Source organism: Hylobates moloch, unplaced genomic scaffold (genome assembly GCF_009828535.3).
Source record: "Hylobates moloch isolate HMO894 unplaced genomic scaffold, HMol_V3 SCAFFOLD_5, whole genome shotgun sequence".
Lineage (NCBI taxonomy): Eukaryota > Metazoa > Chordata > Mammalia > Primates > Hylobatidae > Hylobates > Hylobates moloch.
Window position 1 is genome coordinate 81,278,999 of NW_026652280.1, and position 17,522 is coordinate 81,296,520.

Genomic DNA, 17,522 nt, shown 5'->3' on the forward strand with positions numbered 1-17,522 from the left:
TTTATGGAGGCTTCTGTAAGACTGAGTAACAAATCTGAGAAGCCATGTTTGCTCATTTCTGCATGCCAACATGATTTCATAAAGTCCCTGACGCTGTGACGATGTGCAGATGTGCCGCTCTCTGGAAGAATGATTTGAAGAAAAAACTGGATAGAGCACACGGCCCCCATGTCTCTTGCCTGAGTCACTGTATGTCTTAAATGATAAATGATCCTAGTCCTTGCCTTTTCCTATACTTAAGATAACATCTGGGTTGGGCGTGGTGACTCACACCTGTAATCCCAGCACTTTGGGAGGCTGAGGCAGGCAGATCACCTGAGGTCAGGAGTTCGAGACCTGCCTGAGCAACATGGTGAAACCCCATCTCTACTAAAACTACAAAAATTAGCCTCGCATGGTGGTGGTGCCTGTAATCCCAGCTACTTGGGAGCCTGAGGCACGAGAATCACTTGAACCTGAGAGACAGAGGTTGCAGTGAGCTGAGATGGCGCCACTGCACTCCAGCCTGGGCGACAGTGAGACTCCGTCTCAAAAAAAAAAAGAAAAGAAAAATAACATCTGACAAAGTTAGCTATTATACATACCTCTGTCATCTATAGCCAGATGCACTTTTGCACCCAAACTTTGATGTGATTCTGCTTTAATGTAACTTCTGAGCAAGTCTGATGTAACCTTTGAGCGTGTACTAATCCTCCACAACCTGTATGTCAGCTCTAAGCGGAGACACAGTTTTGAAGCAGTTTGACAGCACCTCTCTGAAGGACCCCTCTGGACTATAGTCATCAGTCTATAGTCCTCAGTAAGATTTCCAAATAAAACTAATTCTTTAAAAGCTCAATTTTTTTTTCTCTAGTTGACATTTCATGGCATAGGCACAGTTGATTAAATCGTTGGCCATTGGTTATCAACTCACCCTTCAGTCTCTCTCCCCCTCCCCGGAAGTAGAGGGGTGAGACTGAAAGTTCAGGCCCTCTAATTACACGATTGGTTCCCTGGCAACCAGCTCCCCATTTTGAGGCTATCCAGCCCCTAACCATCAGTCATCTCATTGGCATACAAAAAGATAACTTACCACTTTGGAGCTTCCAAGTATTTTAGGAGCTGTGTGTCAGGAAACAGGAAGACCAAACTTTGTGTCCAGGGCTTCCACATCTGTGGATTTACCCAATCTCAAGTTGAAAATATTTGGGGAAAAAAAATCCATATAAGACTGCCTTTGCAAGCCAGGTGTGTTGCCTCATGCCTGTAATCTCGGCACTTTGGGAGGCCAAGGCGGGTGGATCACATGAGGTCAGGAGTTCAAAACCAGCCTGACCAATATGGTGAAACTAAAAATACAAAAATTAGCTGGGCATGGTGGCTCCTATAGTCCCAGCTACTTGGGAGGCTCAGACAGGAGAATTGCTTGAACTCAGGACGCAGAGGTTGTAGTGAGCCAAGATAGCCCCATTGCACTCCAGCCTGGACGACAGAATGAGGCTCCATCTAAAAAATAAAAAAATTGCCTTTGCAAAATTTTAAGTTCCAAAAAGCAAAACTTGAATTTGCCTCACACCAAGTACTACGTTGAATCCACACTAATAAACGGATATAGTAGACATTGTATCAGGTATCATAAGTGATCTAGAGATGATTTAAAGTATACAGGAGAATGTGCATAGAGTATATGCAAATACTATGCCATTTCATGTAGAGGGCTTGGGCATCCATGGATTTTGATATTGTAACTGCCCAAGGGGTTTTTTTGTGCCTGCTACACAAGTAAAGATCGTGGCATTGTAGTAAGGAAAAAATTTAATAGACCACATGGCCAGCCACACCATGTGGGAGATGGAGTTAGTACTCATCATCTCTTCCAAAGCTCCTGGGTTAGGGGTTTTTCAAAAGCAGTTTGGGGAAAGGGGTGCGAATGGCAAGGCTTGCTGCTGATTGGGGCAGAGATGAAATGAAAGGGGGTCATGGCTGGGCACGGTGGCTCACGCCTGTAATCCCAGCACTTTGGGAGGCTGAGACAGGTGGATCACCTGAGGTCAGGAGATCGAGACCAGCCTGGCCAACATGCGAAACCCTGTCTCTACTAAAAATACAAAAATTAGCCGGGCGTGGTAGCTCACGCCTGTAATCCCAGCTACTGAGGAGGCTGAGGCAGGAGAATCACTTGAACCTGGGAGATGGAGGTTTGCAGTGAGCCAAGATCGCGCCACTGCACTCCAGCCTGGGCGACAGAGCGAGACTCCTCCTCAAAGGAAAAAAAAAAAGGGTTAAAACTGTCCTCCTGTGCACTGAATTGTTTCTGGGCGAGGCCACAGGGGAGAGGGTTGGCAGGTCCAGGTGGAGCCATGCATGTCAGATATGCATAAAAATCTGAAAAGATATCGCAAAAGGCCAATCCGCAGTAGTGATGGTACCTGAAGGAATGGTTGGCAGTCTGTGTCTACACCTCATTAGAATCAGGTTCCTCTCCTCCCCCAGCTTGATGAACTTTTTTGGTTTTTTGGGGTTTTTTTTGTTTGTTTTTTGAGATGGAGTCACACTCTGTCGCCCACGCTGGAGTGCAGTGGCATGATCTCGGCTCACTGCAACCTCCACCTCCCAGGTTCAAGCAATTCTCCTGCCTCAGCCTCCTGAATAGCTAGCATTACAGGCATGCACCACCATGCCCAACTAATTTTTGTATTTTTAGTAGAGACGGAGTTTTGCCATGTTGGCCAGGCTGGTCTCGAACTCCTGACCTCATGATCCTCTCACCTCAGCCTCCTAGAGTGCTGGGATTACAGGCATGAGCCACCGCGCCCAGCCTAGATGAACTTTCATTCACTTTACAAAAGCAGTTGCGTTTGGGGCAAGTCCTGTTATCCTTTTAACTATAGCCTAAATGTCTCTCAAAGTTAGCTCTGCCCAATAGCCCAGGAATAATTAAGGGAAAGACAAGATAGGGTGGTATGTTAGCTCAGATCTCTTTCACTGCCATAATTTTCTCACTGAAATAATTTTTGCAAAGGCAGTTTCAATATTTCCAGGGGTCCTACATCCAATTCCCCACGGATAGTGAGGGACAGCTCTATGTGTTTCTCCATATAAATCACAGTATGACATCCTCCCTAACAACTAGCAATCACTATCTGTTTCTTATCACTATAATTTTGAGAATGTTCTGTAAATGGAGTTGTTACCGGACAGGGGTCCCGATCCAGACCCCAAGAGAAGGTTCTTGGATCTCACGCAAGAAGGAATTCAGGACGAGTCCATAGAGTAAAATGAAAGCAAGTTTATTAGGAAAATAAAGGAATAAAGCATGGCTAGTCCATAGAGCAGCCCCGAGGGCTGCTGGTTGCCCATTTTTATGGTTATTTCTTGATGATATGCTAAACAAGGGGTGGATTATTCATGCCTCCCCTTTTTAGACAATATAGGGTAACTTCCTGTCGTCATGGCATTTGTAAACTGTCATGGCGCTGGTGGGAGTGGAGCAGTGAGGACGACCAGAGGTCTCTCTGGTGGCCATGTTGGTTTTGGTGGGGTTTGGCCGGCTTCTTTACTGCAACCTGTTTTATCAGCAAGGTCTTTATGACCTGTATCTTGTGCTGACCTTGTGTCTCATCCTGTGACTTAGAATGCCTTAACCATCTGGGAATGCCTGCTGCCCAGTAGGTTTCAGCCTTATTTTACCCAGCTCCTATTCAAGATGGAGTTGCTCTGGTTCAAACGTCTCTGACAGAATCATACAGTATGTGACCTTTTGGAAATGGCTTTTCTCATTCAGCATTTTTGCCCTTGAGATCCATCTAAGTTGTTGCCCATATCTATTTCTTTATTGCTGAGTAGTATTCTCTAGTATAGTTGTACCACAGTTTATTTAAACATTCACCCGGTAAAGGATATTTTGGTTGTTTCTAGTTTGGGACTATTACAAATAAAGCTGCTATGAACATTCATGAACAGGTTTTTATATGAACGTAAATGTCCATACCTCTGGGATAAATGCCCAGGAATGTGATTTCTGGGGCAAATGGTAGACCCCATATAGTTTGGTCAAATTTTTTATCCAGGCCAGGCACAGTGGCTCACGCCTGTAATGCTAGCACTTTGGGAGGCCAAGGCAGATGGATCACTTGAGGCCAGGAGTTCAAAACCAGCCTGGCCAACATGGTGAAACCCCATCTCTACTAAAAATACAAAAATTAGCCAGGCGTGATGGCACATGCCTGTAGTCCCAGCTACTCAGGAGGCTGAGGCAGGAGAATTGCTTGAACCCGTGAGGTGTAGGTTGCAGTGAGCCAAGATCACACCACTGCACTCCAGCCTGGGCAACAGAGCAAGACTCTGTCTCAAAAAATAAAAATAAAATTATCCACTTTGCCTATATCTGTCTTCTAATTAGTATATTTAGAAGATTTACATATTATATAATTACTGATATGTTGAGATTTAAACCTGCTATTGTATGTCTAGTGTTCTGTTTGTTGTCTTTGCTTTCTTTTTCTTGCCTTCCTATGGGTTATTTGAGCATTTTTTAGAATTTCATTTTGTTTTAGCTATAGTATTTTTGAGTGTATCTCTTTATATAGATTTTTTAGGTGTTTGCTCAGGATATTATGCTGTACATGGATAAACACATGTAACTTATCACAGTCTAAAAATGTTAACATTTTACCAGTTTAAGCAGACCCTAGAGACCTTACCTTTTTTATAGTCCCTTTACCCTCCCCTGTTGATCATATAATTGTCTTAAATATTTCCGCTATATACATTGAGAACCACTTCAGACAATGTTACCATTTTGCTTTAACTGGCAAACATAATTTGGAAAATTCAAGAGGAGAAGGAAAGTCTATTATATTTACCCATTTTTTTCCGTCCTTCCTTCCCAACGTTCCAAGATTCCTTTTTGGCTGAGCTTGGTGGCTCACGCATGTAATCCCAGCACTTTGGGAGGCTGAGACAGGTGGATCACCTGAAGTCAGGAGTTCGAGACCAGCCTAGCCAACATGGTGAAACGCCGTCCCTACTAAAAATACAAAAATTACCTGGGCGTGGTGGCGGGCGCCTGTAATCCCAGCTGCTGAGGAAGCTGAGGCAGGAGAATCACTTGAACCTTGGAGGGGGAGGTTGCTGTGAGTTGAGATCCTGTCACTGCACTCCAGCCTAGGCGACAAGGGCGAAACTCATCTCCAAAAAAAAAAAAAAAATCCTTTTTTTTTGGTGGGGGGGCGGGGACAAGGTATTAATTTTACTCTGACACCCAGACTGGAGTGCAGTGGCACAATCAGAGCTCACTGCAGCCTTGACCTCCTAGGCTCAAGTGATCCTCCCACCTCAGTCTCCCAAGTAAAGCTGAAACTGCAGGTGAGCACCACCAAACCCAGCTAATTTTTTATTGTTTTGTAGAGACAGGGTCTCCCTGTGTTGCCCATGGTGGTCTCAAACTCCTGGGCTCAAGCAGTTCTCTTACTTTGGCCTCCAAAGTGCTGAGATTACAGGCATGAGCCACCTCACCCAGCCAAGAACTTCTTTTAGCCATTCTTTTAGGTTAGACCTGCTGACAACAAATTCTTTCCATTTGCCCTTATCTGTGTTATGGACTGAATGTTTATGTCCCCCTCAAAATTTAAGTGTTGAAGCCCTAACCTGGCTGTGTTTGGAGATGGGGCCTCCAAGGAAGTAATTAAAATTGAGATCATAAGGATGGAGTCCTGAACCAATAGGATTAGTGTCCTTATAGGAGACACCAGAGAGCTTGCCCACTCTCATGGGCACAAGAAGAGGTCATGGAGCAGTGAGCACACAGGGAGATAGTAACCACCTACAAGCCAAGAGAGGAAGCCTCAAGGCTGGGCGCGGTGGCTCACGCCTGTAATCCCAACACTTTGGGAGGCCGAGGTGGGTGGATCACTTGAGGTCAGGAGTTCGAGAACAGCCTGACCAACATGGTGAAACCCTGTCTCTACTAAAAATCCAAAAATTAGCCGGGTGTGGTGGCGCACCTGTAATCTCAGCTACTCAGGAAGCTGAGGCACAAGAATCACTTCAACCCAGGAGGCAGATGTTGCAGTGAGCTGAGATCACACCACTGCACTCCAGCCTGGGCGACAGAGTGAAACTGTGTCTAAAAAAAAGAAAAAGCAGCAGCCTCAGAATGAAACCTACCCCTTTTTGGCACCTTCCTAATACAGTCTGAGTGTATCTTGGTTTCTCCTTCATTCCTGAAGGATATTTGCTGAATATAGAATTCTGAATTGAGGCTGGGCGCGGTGGCTCACGCCTGTAATCCCAGCACTTTGGGAGGCCGAGACGGGTGGATCACGAGGTCAGGAGATCGAGACCGTCCTGGCTAACATGGTGAAACCCCGTCTCTACTAAAAATACAAAAAATTAGCCGGGCGCGGTGGCAGGCGCCTGTAGTCCCAGCTACTGGGGAGGCTGAGGCAGGAGAATGGCGTGAACCCGGGAGGCGGAGCTTGCAGTGAGCCAAGGTCGCGCCACTGCACTCCAGCCTGGGTGACAGAGCGAGACTCCGTCTCAAAAAAAAAAAAAAAAAAAAAAACAGAACAAAAAAAAAATTCTGAATTGATAGTTCTTTTCTTCAGCACTTGAAAAATGCTGTTCTTCCTTCTGACCTCCGTGGTTTCTGGTGACAAATTCTTTGTCATTAAAATTGGTTTCTCCCCTATAGGTAAGGTGTCATTTCTCTCTTGCTACTTTAAATGTTTTTTTGTCTTTAGTTTGCGGTGGTTTGGTTATGATGTGTCTTAGTGTGAATGCCTTTGTGTTTAGTCCTATTTAGGGCTTGCTCACCTTCTTAAATTGGTAGATTTATGCTTTTTGCCAAATACAACAAATTTTCAGCCATTTTTTTTTTTTTTTTTTTGAATACTTCTCATTCCCACCCATTTTCTCCTCCCATCTAGGAGTCTAATGACTTGAATGTTAGCTCTTTTGTTATGGTCCCACTGGTCAGCTGGGCTCTGTTCATTTTGGTTTTTTCCAGGCCCTGTTCTGTTGTTCAGACTGAGTGATTTCTCAGTCCAGTAATTCTTCTGTCTTGTCTGTTCTGCTGTTAAGCCCATCCGTTGAGATTTCTTATTTTGATTATTACATTTTTTCAGCTCTAACTTCCATTTGGTTTTTCTTTACATCTTATATTTCTTTGCTGAAATTTTATAATTTTTTCAGTTATTTCAAGTTCATTGAAGCATTTTTATGATGCTGCTTTTTTTTTTTTTTTTTTAAGGGACAGGGTCTCAGTCTGTCACCCAGGCTGGAGTACGGTGGTGTAATCACAGCTTACTGCAACCTCAAACCCCTGGCTCGAGTGATCCTCTTGCCTCAGCCTCCCAAGTGGCTAGGCCTTTGGGTGTGTGCTACTACGCCCAGCTAATTTTTTTTTTAAGAGATGGGGTCTTGCTATGTTGGCCAGGTTGGTCTTGAACTAGGCCTCAAGAGATCCTCTTGCCTCAGCCTCCCAAAGTGCTGGGATTACAAAGCACAGGTATGAGCCACCATGCCTGGCCAATGGCTGCTTTAAAATTCCTGTCAGGTAATTCCAACATCTGTGTCATCTTGGTATTGTCATCTGTTAATTCTTTTTCCTTAGGTTGAGATGTTCTTGGTTCTTCATATGATGAGTGACCTTTCTCTTGTATTCTAGACATTTTGCATATTATGTTTTAAGACTTTGGATCTTATTTATTTAAATCTTTTATCAGGTCTTCTCTAACCTGTGCTGGTCAGTGTAAGGGGATGCTGCCTTATTATTGCCAGATGGAAAAGATGTGAGCTTCTTTGGCAGAAGAAAGTAGATGTCTAAGCCACACACCTGGATTTGATTCCTTGCTCTTTATCCAGAAGACATTTGATACTGGGAAAGTTGCTTTTTTGGTTTCCCCACCTGTTAAATTGGCATGCAATCACGGCAGCAAACACTTACTGTTTGCCTACACATGCTAGACGTTATTCTAAGTGTTTAATATGCAATACCTACCTCACTGATGGTTGTAAGGATTAAATGAGTTGATGTTCTTACTCATTTTACACATGAAGAAACAAGCACAAAGAGACTGAGAAGCATAGCTAGATTTGTAGGCATTATCTGGGCAGAGAAATATAGAGAAAGGGTGCTAGTGGTATAAACAACAGCACGTGCAAAGGCACAGAGACACGAGGGCTCCTGGTATATAGTAGCCCTCCCTTATCTATGGGGGATGTGTTTCAAACCCCCAGTGGGTGCCTGAAACCACCAGTGGTACTCAACCTTATATCGACTGGTTTTTTCATACATACATACATACATATGATAAAGTTTGATATATTAGCCACAGTAAGAGATTAATAACAACTGATAATAAAATAGAACAATTATAACAGTATGCCAGCATGACTACTCTTGTGCTTTGAGACCATTATTAAGTAAAATAAGGGTTTCTTGAACACAAGCACTGAGGGGTGCCACTATAGTTGATCTGCTTGGTATTCGAGATGGCTGCTAAGTGACTAACAGGCAGGTAACCTATACAGTGTGGATATGCTGGACAAAGGGAGGAATCACGTCCCTCTGAAGGACAGAGTGGGATGGTGCGAGAAGTGTTTATTTCTGGAATTTTCCATTTAATAATTTGGAGCCATGGTGGGCCATGGTTGACTGAGGATAACTGAAACCTCAGAAGCAAGGCTGTGGATAAGAGGACTACTGTCTTCAGGGAAACCTTATTTCAGTAAAATATAGCCAAGGAGAGAAAATGAAGCTGGAGGCCGGGCGCGGTGGCTCAAGCCTGTAATCCCAGCACTTTGGGAGGCCGAGGCGGGCGGATCACAAGGTCAGGAGATCGAGACCATCCTGGCTAACATGTTGAAACCCCGTCTCTACTAAAAATACAAAAAATTAGCCGGGCGTGATGGCGGGCGCCTGTAGTCCCAGCTACGCGGGAGGCTGAGGCAGGAGAATGGCGTGAACCTGGGAGGTGGAGCTTGCAGTGAGCCGAGATCGTGCCACTGCACTCGGGCCGGGACAACAAACCCCCCTCCCGACTAAAAAAAAAAAAAAAAAAAGAAAATGAAGCTGGAAAAGCAGGTCAAAGGCCAGGTTAAGAAGGGCTCTGTACTTTTTATTTTGTAGGTCATGGAGTGCCAAGTCAGATTTCTTTTTTTTTTTTTTTTTTTTTTTGAAATTGAGTCTAACTCTGGAGTCATACTCTAAGTTTTTCTATTTTCCTCCCTTTCTGATCCTTTATCCCACTTTCTTTTTCTTCCTCTTCCTTCTCCTTCTTCTTTGTCAAATAGAGGATTGAGCTATTATCACTGATCCATATAAAGTCCCTCTCTCATTTATTTTAATTCCCATCCCCCATTTCTATTCCCCGACTTCCCATGTGCAACCTTCCTAATATGTTTGATATGCATCTTTTTGTTTGTATGTATTTTTAGAAAATGTTTGTTTTGTATGCAAAAAAAAATTAATAAAAAAAAAAAAAAGAAATTGAGTCTAACTCTGTCATGGCAACCTTGGCTCATGGCAACCTCCGCCTCCCGGGTTCAGGTGATTCTCCTGCCTCAGCCTCCCAAGTAGCCGGGATTACAGGCACGCACCACCACACCTGGCTAGTTTTTATATTTTTAGTAGAGACAGGGTTTCACCATGTTGGCCAAGCTGGTCTCAAACTCCTGACCTCAAGTGATCCACCCACCTTGGCCTCCCAAAGTGCTGGGATTACAGGTGTGAGCCACCACACCCAGCCTCCAAGTCAAGACTTCTCTCTCTCTCTTTTTTTTTTGAGACGAAGTCTCGCTCTGTCGCCCAGGCTGGAGTGCAATGGTGCGATCTCGGCTCACTGCAACCTCCGCCTCCCAAGTTCAAGCAATTTTCCTGCCTCAGCCTCCCGAGTAGCTGTGACTACAGGTGCAGGCCACCATGCCTGGGTAATTTTTTGGATTTTTAGTAGAGACGAGGTTTCACATGTTAGCCAGGATGGTCTCGATCTGACCTCATGATCTGTGCACCTCAGCCTCCCAAAGTGCTGGAATTACAGGCATGAGCCGCTGCGCCCGGCCAAGATTTCTCTTGAAAAAAATGTTCCTCTGGCAATGGAATAGAGGATGGATTAAAGGGAGCAAATTAGAGGAAAATCTGGAGCCATTTCTAAATTCTTAATTCTTGCTTTTCAACTTCTTTTTGGTTTTAGGTTGTGGGTCTGTCTTGAATACAAATGGTGAGGTTGAAATGGATGCTAGTATCATGGATGGAAAAGACCTGTCTGCAGGAGCAGTGTCCGCAGTCCGGTGTATAGCAAATCCCATTAAACTTGCTCGGCTTGTCATGGACAAGGTATATGTGACTAAAGCAGCCTTTTCCTAATGAATTGTTATCGTTATGCTGCAGTGATAAGGGCTCCAACTGTGCAGAAATACTTGAGATCACTGTTCTCCTAAAAATAGATACAAAACAGAAGCAATGTATTTGAGTTTCTCAAATCACACACGACTTTTGACTAGGAATCACTTGACTAGTGAATGATTACTTTATCTTCCTGTATTTTCTTCACACCACATACAAACTGACCAGACCAGCTATTTAATAGCATGTGTTAAAGATGGATTGAGTTCTCTAAATTTAACGTATATGTAAATCGCATCTCTAGTAATGTCCCATCAATTGGGGTCTTTTCTTTTTTAATACAAAAACTCAGTCAGGCTTTTTTCAGCATACAGAAAAGCAAACCACTGGAATTTGTATTTTTGATCCTTTGCACCCAGAGAGAAGTAATTATTTCAACACAGTTAGAACAGTTGAAAAGATTTAAAATTTTCAAAAAAACAATAATTTTCTCTTTTCTTTCTGGCTCAGACACCTCATTGCTTTCTGACTGACCAAGGCGCAGCACAGTTTGCAGCAGCTATGGGGGTTCCAGAGATTCCTGGAGAAAAACTGGTAACAGAGAAAAACAAAAAGCGCCTGGAAAAAGAGAAGCACGAAAAAGGTGCTCAGAAAACAGATTGTCAAAAGTAAGTCTTACCTGTGGCTCACATTATTTAGGAGTTATTAAAATATGAAAGTTTGGCAAATACTTGGTTATCTACAATTCTTTTGTTTTGTTTTGTTTTGTTTTGTTTGAGAGGGAGTCTCCCTCTGTTGCCCAGACTGGAGTACAGTGGTGCAATCTTGGCTCACTACAACCTCCGCCTCCCAGGCTCAAGCGGTTCTCCTGCCTCAGCCTCCTGAGTAGCTGGGACTACAGGCACACACCACTGCACCCGGCTCGTTTTTTTTGTTTTTTCTTGGTTTTTTTTTGTATTTTTAGTAGAGGCGGGGTTTCACCATGTTGGCCAGGCTGGTCTCAAACTCCTGACCTCAGGTGATCCACCTGCCTCGGCCTCCCAAAGTGCTGGGATTACAGGCGTCAGCCACTGCGCCCAGCCTCTGACATGATTTAGTAGAAAAATTTCACATATTAATGTATCAGTTATCTGGATTCTTCTTGATCAGCTTATCTTAAATAGACTAAACAGGTTATCTGTGATCTAGTGTACCTTATAAACTTAAGTACTCTTTCATAGTTTAGAGAAATCAGCACAACTCTTAGAAATTCAAATTAGGCATTTTCTGAATTACAGTTTTCTGTTACAGATTCTGAAATCCTAAATAAAAGACTGCTTATTTAAAGCAAAATTTGAAAGTAAAATGTGAATATGGCCTGGGAGTTTATAATGGAATTAAATCTATCGACTCTGCATACTTTTTAGAGTAATAATATTTAACCAGAGGTATACCTTGTATCACCTAGGGAGCTTTTTCAAAATATACATGTTTAGGCCACCCCACCAGAAGAATCAAATTTAAATAGATCTGAGGTGGAGAGGCCAGACAGGTATATTATAAAAAGGGTTCCCAGGTAATTCTGATGTATTCTTCAGGTTCAGAGTCTGTTTTAAAAGATTGGCCTTGGCCGGGTGTGGTGGCTCACACCTGTAATCCCAGCACTTTGGGAGGCCGAGGCGGGCGGATTGCCTGAGCTCAGGAGTTCAAGACCAGCCTAGGCAACGTGGTGAAACCCCGTCTCTACTAAAGATACAAAAAATTAGCCAGGCATGGTGGCACGTGCCTGTAATCCCAGCTACTGGGGAGGCTGAGGCAGGAGAATCACTTGAACCTGGGAGGCGGAGGTTGCAGTAAGCCAAGATCCTGCCATTGCACTCTAGCCTGGGCAACAAGGCAAGACTCCGTCTCAGAAAAAAAAAAAAAAAAAAAAAGATTGACCTTATGTTGGCAGTTGTTGACAGCCTGACTGAGTGTGCTTTTGTGTCTGTGGGCTAGAGTCATAGGAGTGGGGTTGCCTTATGCATGATTTACGTTCATTTTGAAAGATGTCACCACATTGCTTTCCAGAAATTCAGTAACACCTTTCCACCAGCCACTGCTGCTTTACATGTAAGCAAGAGGGTCTCCTGCCGTGGGCCCTGCACTTTAAAGGACCCTCATATCATAAATACACAAAACAATTGACTTATTCCAGAACACATAGGACCCCTTTGTCACTCAACATTGGCACAGCTTGACCCGTAACCCCAATCATTGCTCTTGTGACTAACACCATTCAGCCACCAAGGAAATCTCCACATCCCTTGCTCTATGTCTTGGAAGCAAAAGGCACCTGAGTTCAAAGTTTGTGGGTAGTGCCACTGTTGATATTAGAAATGGACATTGCTTTGGAGTGTGGGGAAGATTCGAACAGCAGAAGGACTTAGGTAAGAGAAAAAGACAATTAACTAATGAAATACATTCTTGCATCACAAAGTATTATTTCCCTGTGGTGCCAGGTATCCATTTTCTTGCCTCTCTATGTGTTGGAATATGTAGTTCTGAAGATTGTCACAGGGAGGGTTCTGTGGTGTAATGGTTAGCACTCTGGACTCTGAAGATTTTCATGAGTTAGTGTAGTGTCTGTAGAAGTTGCACATGGGGACTGTTACTCTTCAGTTTGTGTATGGGTAGGTCTAGAACAGCACTGTCGAATAGAAATACTGTGAGAGCCACAAATGTAATTTAACATTTTCTAGTGGCCACATCCACAGTGGCTCACGCCTGTAATCCCAGCACTTTGGGAGGCCGAGGAGAGTGGATCACATCTGAGGTCAGGAGTTCAAGACCAGCCTGACTAACATGGTGAACCCTGTCTCTACTAAAAATACAAAAATCAGCCAGGCATGGTGGTGGGCACCTGTAATCCCAGCTACTCAGAAGACTGAGGCAAGAGAATCGCTTGAACCCAAGAGGCAGAGGTTGCAATGAGCCAAGATCGCACCATTGCACTCCAGCCTGGGCAACAAGAGCGAAACTTTGTCTCAAAAAAAAAAAAAAAAAAGTGAAATTAATAATATATTTTATTTAACCAAATATATCCAAAATATTTCAACATGTAATGCATATAAGAAATTATAAGATGTCTTACTCTTTTTTTATACTAAATCTTCAAAATCTGATGTGTTTTACACTCACAGTACATCTCACTGAGGACAGCCACATTTAGCTAGCAGCCACTCAGTAGCCACATGTAGCTGCAGCTTCTGTAAGTGCACAGCACAGGTCTAGACAGAACCTGTGTGAGAAAAACTGGTAACAGAGAAAAACAAAAAGCTCCTGTAGTTGCTAACTCTCCGTATTAGCAACTACATGGACATTGACTGTTAGAATTATGAATGGTTTTATTTTGATGAAAATATTTAAAAGATGTAGTTAATTTCAAAAATACAGTGGTAAAATTTTTAGCTTTCATGTAATTTTAGCTTTTATGTATTGTATTTACTAATTATAATTCATGTTTTAACTTTAACATTAATAAAAATTTTGTATATTTTACAATTACTTTTGTAACTTATTGGAAATTATATCTGCAAATTACTTCTGTTTTTTGTTTTTTGTTTTTTTTTTTGGTTTTGTTTGTTTTTGAGACAGAGTCACATTCTGTTGCCCAAGCTGGAGTGCAGTGGCACGATCTTGGCTCACTGCAACCTCTGCCTCCCAGGTTCTAGCAATTCTCCTCAGCCTCCTGAGTAGCTGGTATTACAGGTGTGTGCCACCACGCCTGGGTAATTTTTGTATTTTTTAATAGAGAGAGGGTTTCACCGTGTTGGCCAGGCTGGTCTCGAACTCCTGACCTCAGACGATCCGCCCACCTTGGCCTCCCAAAGTGCTAGGATTACAGGTATGAGCTACCATGCCCGACCAACTTTTTTTTTTTTTTTTTAATTTTTTTAGATTAGCTCTTTATTTTTTGATGAAAATACATTCTCATTTTTTATACTTTGGATATAATTATATTTCACTTGTAATCCCTTAGATTATTGAAAATGAGTATAAGTCAAGATTTTGGTAGAATAAGAATGCCAAAGTGGAGCTCACAAAAGAAAAATGAAAAAGAAAGTAAAAATCTTCAAAGAAGCAGGCTGCTTGCATTTCCAAGCAGTAAAAGTAAGCAGTCTTCTTCCAGGGTGACCCACATAAAATTCACAGACAAGACATTACAAAGGTTTTGTTCAATTAAGATCTGCTTATTAATCAAAACAATGAAAATTAGTAAGAAAATTATTCTCACCAAATCCACAGTTTGGACAAGTCAGATGAAATCCTTGCAACTTCCTTCTTTACTAAAGGAAGATTTAATTGCTAATCATGAAGAATCACACACAAAAAAACACACATCCGGTTACAGGAATTGAGGGAAAGAGGCCAAATAAACAATTGATTTTACCAGAAACAGAAAACAATATAAAATACTGATGTAATGTTCTTGAAAGAATAATACAATGTGTCCAATATTTAGCCAAGCCTAATCATTCTTTTCATGACACCATCAATACAGTGTGTGCAAAAAACAATGGAAATTTTCTAGATTTAGTAAAAGATATTTCAAAATTTGGTAAAATGCCAAACATGTAATTAAGACAAAAATAATGAAAGTAATGATCATTACCTAGGATGAAGAATTCCAACAGATTATGAGTTTAATGGAGAATAAAGTGAGACATGAAATCTTATATAAAAATTTTTTTGTCAAATTTTTTGGTTTTGTGGGGGGGGTTTTTTTGTTTGTTTTTTCGAGACAAGGTCTTTGTCACCCAGGCTCGAGTGCCATAGCTCACTGCAGCCTCAATCTCCCAGGCTCAAGTGATCCTCCCATCTCAGCCTCCCAAGTAGGTGGGACTACGGGCATGCCTGGCTAATTTTATTTTTAGTAGAGACGGGGTCTTGCCATGTTGCCCAGGTTTGTCTTAAGCTCCTGAGCTCAAGGGATTTTCCCTCCTGCTTGGCCTTCCAAAGTACTTTGGTGAGCCACCAAACCTGGCCAAATTTTTTTTTTTTTTTTTTTTTTTCTTGAGACAGAATCTTGTTCTGTCACCAGGCTGGAGTGCAGTGGTGCAATCTCGGCTCACTGCACCCTCCGCCTCCCAAGTTCAAGAGATTCTTCTGCTTCAGCCTCCCGAGTAGCTGGGACTACAGGTGCATGCCACCATGCCCGGCTAATTTTTGTATTTTTAGTAGAGACGGGGTTTCACCATGTTGGCCAGGCTGGTCTCGAACTCCTGACCTCGTGATCTGCCCACCTCAGCCCCCTGAAGTGCTGGGATTACAGGTGTGAGCCACCGTGCCCAGCCCAAAATTTTTTAATAAAAGAGTTACTCAGTTCAACTAGAGTGTACCGTGGTACTCATAGTACCATGAGTGTACTGCTTGAAGAAAAACAAGTCTAAATCATTCCATGTTTCGTTGGCTTTATATCTCCTCCTTAAAGTGTGATTTTTGAATGAAGTGAAGAATTGAAAGAAAACTTTCTGTTTTAGACAATTTCAAGGATTGTTGAAGGCAAGCCTGTGATAATGGAGCAAACATGGTTGGTAAATGAGAGATGTACAAGCAAGAAGCTTGGCTATGCATCCAGAAGCATACTATGTGACATATACAGCCCATCGTTTGAAATTTGTTTCTAGGATGCATGACCTCCACTGTGCCACTAATGGTGATGCTTTGGAACAATAGAGGGAATAAATGCAGTGTTTTCTAGATATGCCCAAAGATGGAATATCTTGACTAAACATATTTCACCCTGTAACAAGTCTCAGGTGCATGATGAGAATACCAACAAAATGCTGTTGAAGTAATTAAATTGAATTTAGATAAGAAGAATTCAGCAAAACCACAAAAAGTCTTCAAAGAGCAAATCATGGACTTTAACAAAAAGTGAAATTAATTTTGAACTTGTACTATTTAGTATAAATCTGATTTTTATTAATAAATTTAACAAAACCATAACCAAAATATATATATTTATATATATATATATAAATTTTTTTTTCTGGGAGTATCTCCTTCCTTATCTGACATACACACACACATAAATATCTATATACATATATGGATATGGCTAATTCACCTTTAAAGTATTTAATTTTTTTTTTTTTTTTTTTTGAGACAGAGTCTCTGTCTGTCACCTAGGCTGGAGTGCAGTGGCACAATCTCGGCTCACTGCAAGCTCCGCCTCCAGGGTTCACGCCATTCTCCTGCCTCATCCTCCCGAGTAGCTGGGACTACAGGCACCCACTGCCACGCCCGGCTGATTTTTTGTATTTTTAGTAGAGACGGGGTTTCACCGTGTTAGCCAGGATGGTCTCGATCTCCTGACCTCGTAATCCGCCCGCCTCAGCCTCCCAAAGTGCTGGGATTACAGGCGTGAGCCACCGCGCCTGGCCAATTTAAATTTTTTTTAAGTTTATAGAAACAAAATCAAAACTGCATGTGAGATATACAACAAAAATGATGTTCCAGCAAAATCCAGGGAAATTGAAACAAGGGAACAAAAATATTTACCTAGCTTGAAGAAAATTCATAGGCAGATAATCCCTAAACCAGTTTCTATAGAGAGTATTTTTCAATTCATTATAAATCTGAGCATAGTATCATCTGAAGAGAGATTTGAACAAAATTGAATAACATTCTCCTGTTTTTTATTTTCTTCAGAATATACCAGCATCAAAACTTAAAAGAATTTATCTGCATAGACCTAGATACTGTTTAAAAGATTATAAAAACGACTAAGTGATTGTGATTTATACGATCAAGTTAAAAATTTTAATACACTCTGCAATCACAATTTATATATAAATCCATACAGTATTTGAATGTGATAATGTAAAAATCAGTATTCATTTCTAAATCTAAGTACTGCTTTGAGAATTTTGTTGGTAATTCCAGTTGCTGCTGCTTCAGCAGAAGGAAGCTTCTCTAAATTAAAATTAATTAAAAACTTGCTAAAAACTATGTTGACTCAAGAAAGATTGTCTTTTTTGCCATTTTGTCAGTAGATTTCACGTTAAGTATAAGAACGTCATCAGGCCAGGCTTGGTGGCTCACTCCTGTAATCCCAGCACTTTGGGAGGCCGAGGCGGGTGGATTGCCTGAGCTCAGGAGTTCGCAACCAGCCTGGGCAACATGGTGAAACCCCGTCTCTACTAAAAAATACAAAAAATTAGCCAGGCAT

The 17,522-nt window shown here is 42.1% G+C and overlaps 1 protein-coding gene across 2 annotated transcripts in view; it reads left to right on the forward strand.

Annotated features, from left to right (window-relative positions):
• ASRGL1 (asparaginase and isoaspartyl peptidase 1) overlaps window positions 1-17,522 on the forward strand; it is a 55,991-nt gene that overhangs the window by 10,592 nt on the left and 27,877 nt on the right. For both annotated transcript variants that reach the window (XM_058438805.1, XM_032153085.2), the window contains 2 exons: window positions 10,176-10,318; window positions 10,838-10,995. In XM_058438805.1, the coding sequence (XP_058294788.1) occupies window positions 10,176-10,318; window positions 10,838-10,995 (301 nt within the window). The remainder of the gene's footprint in view (window positions 1-10,175; window positions 10,319-10,837; window positions 10,996-17,522) is intronic.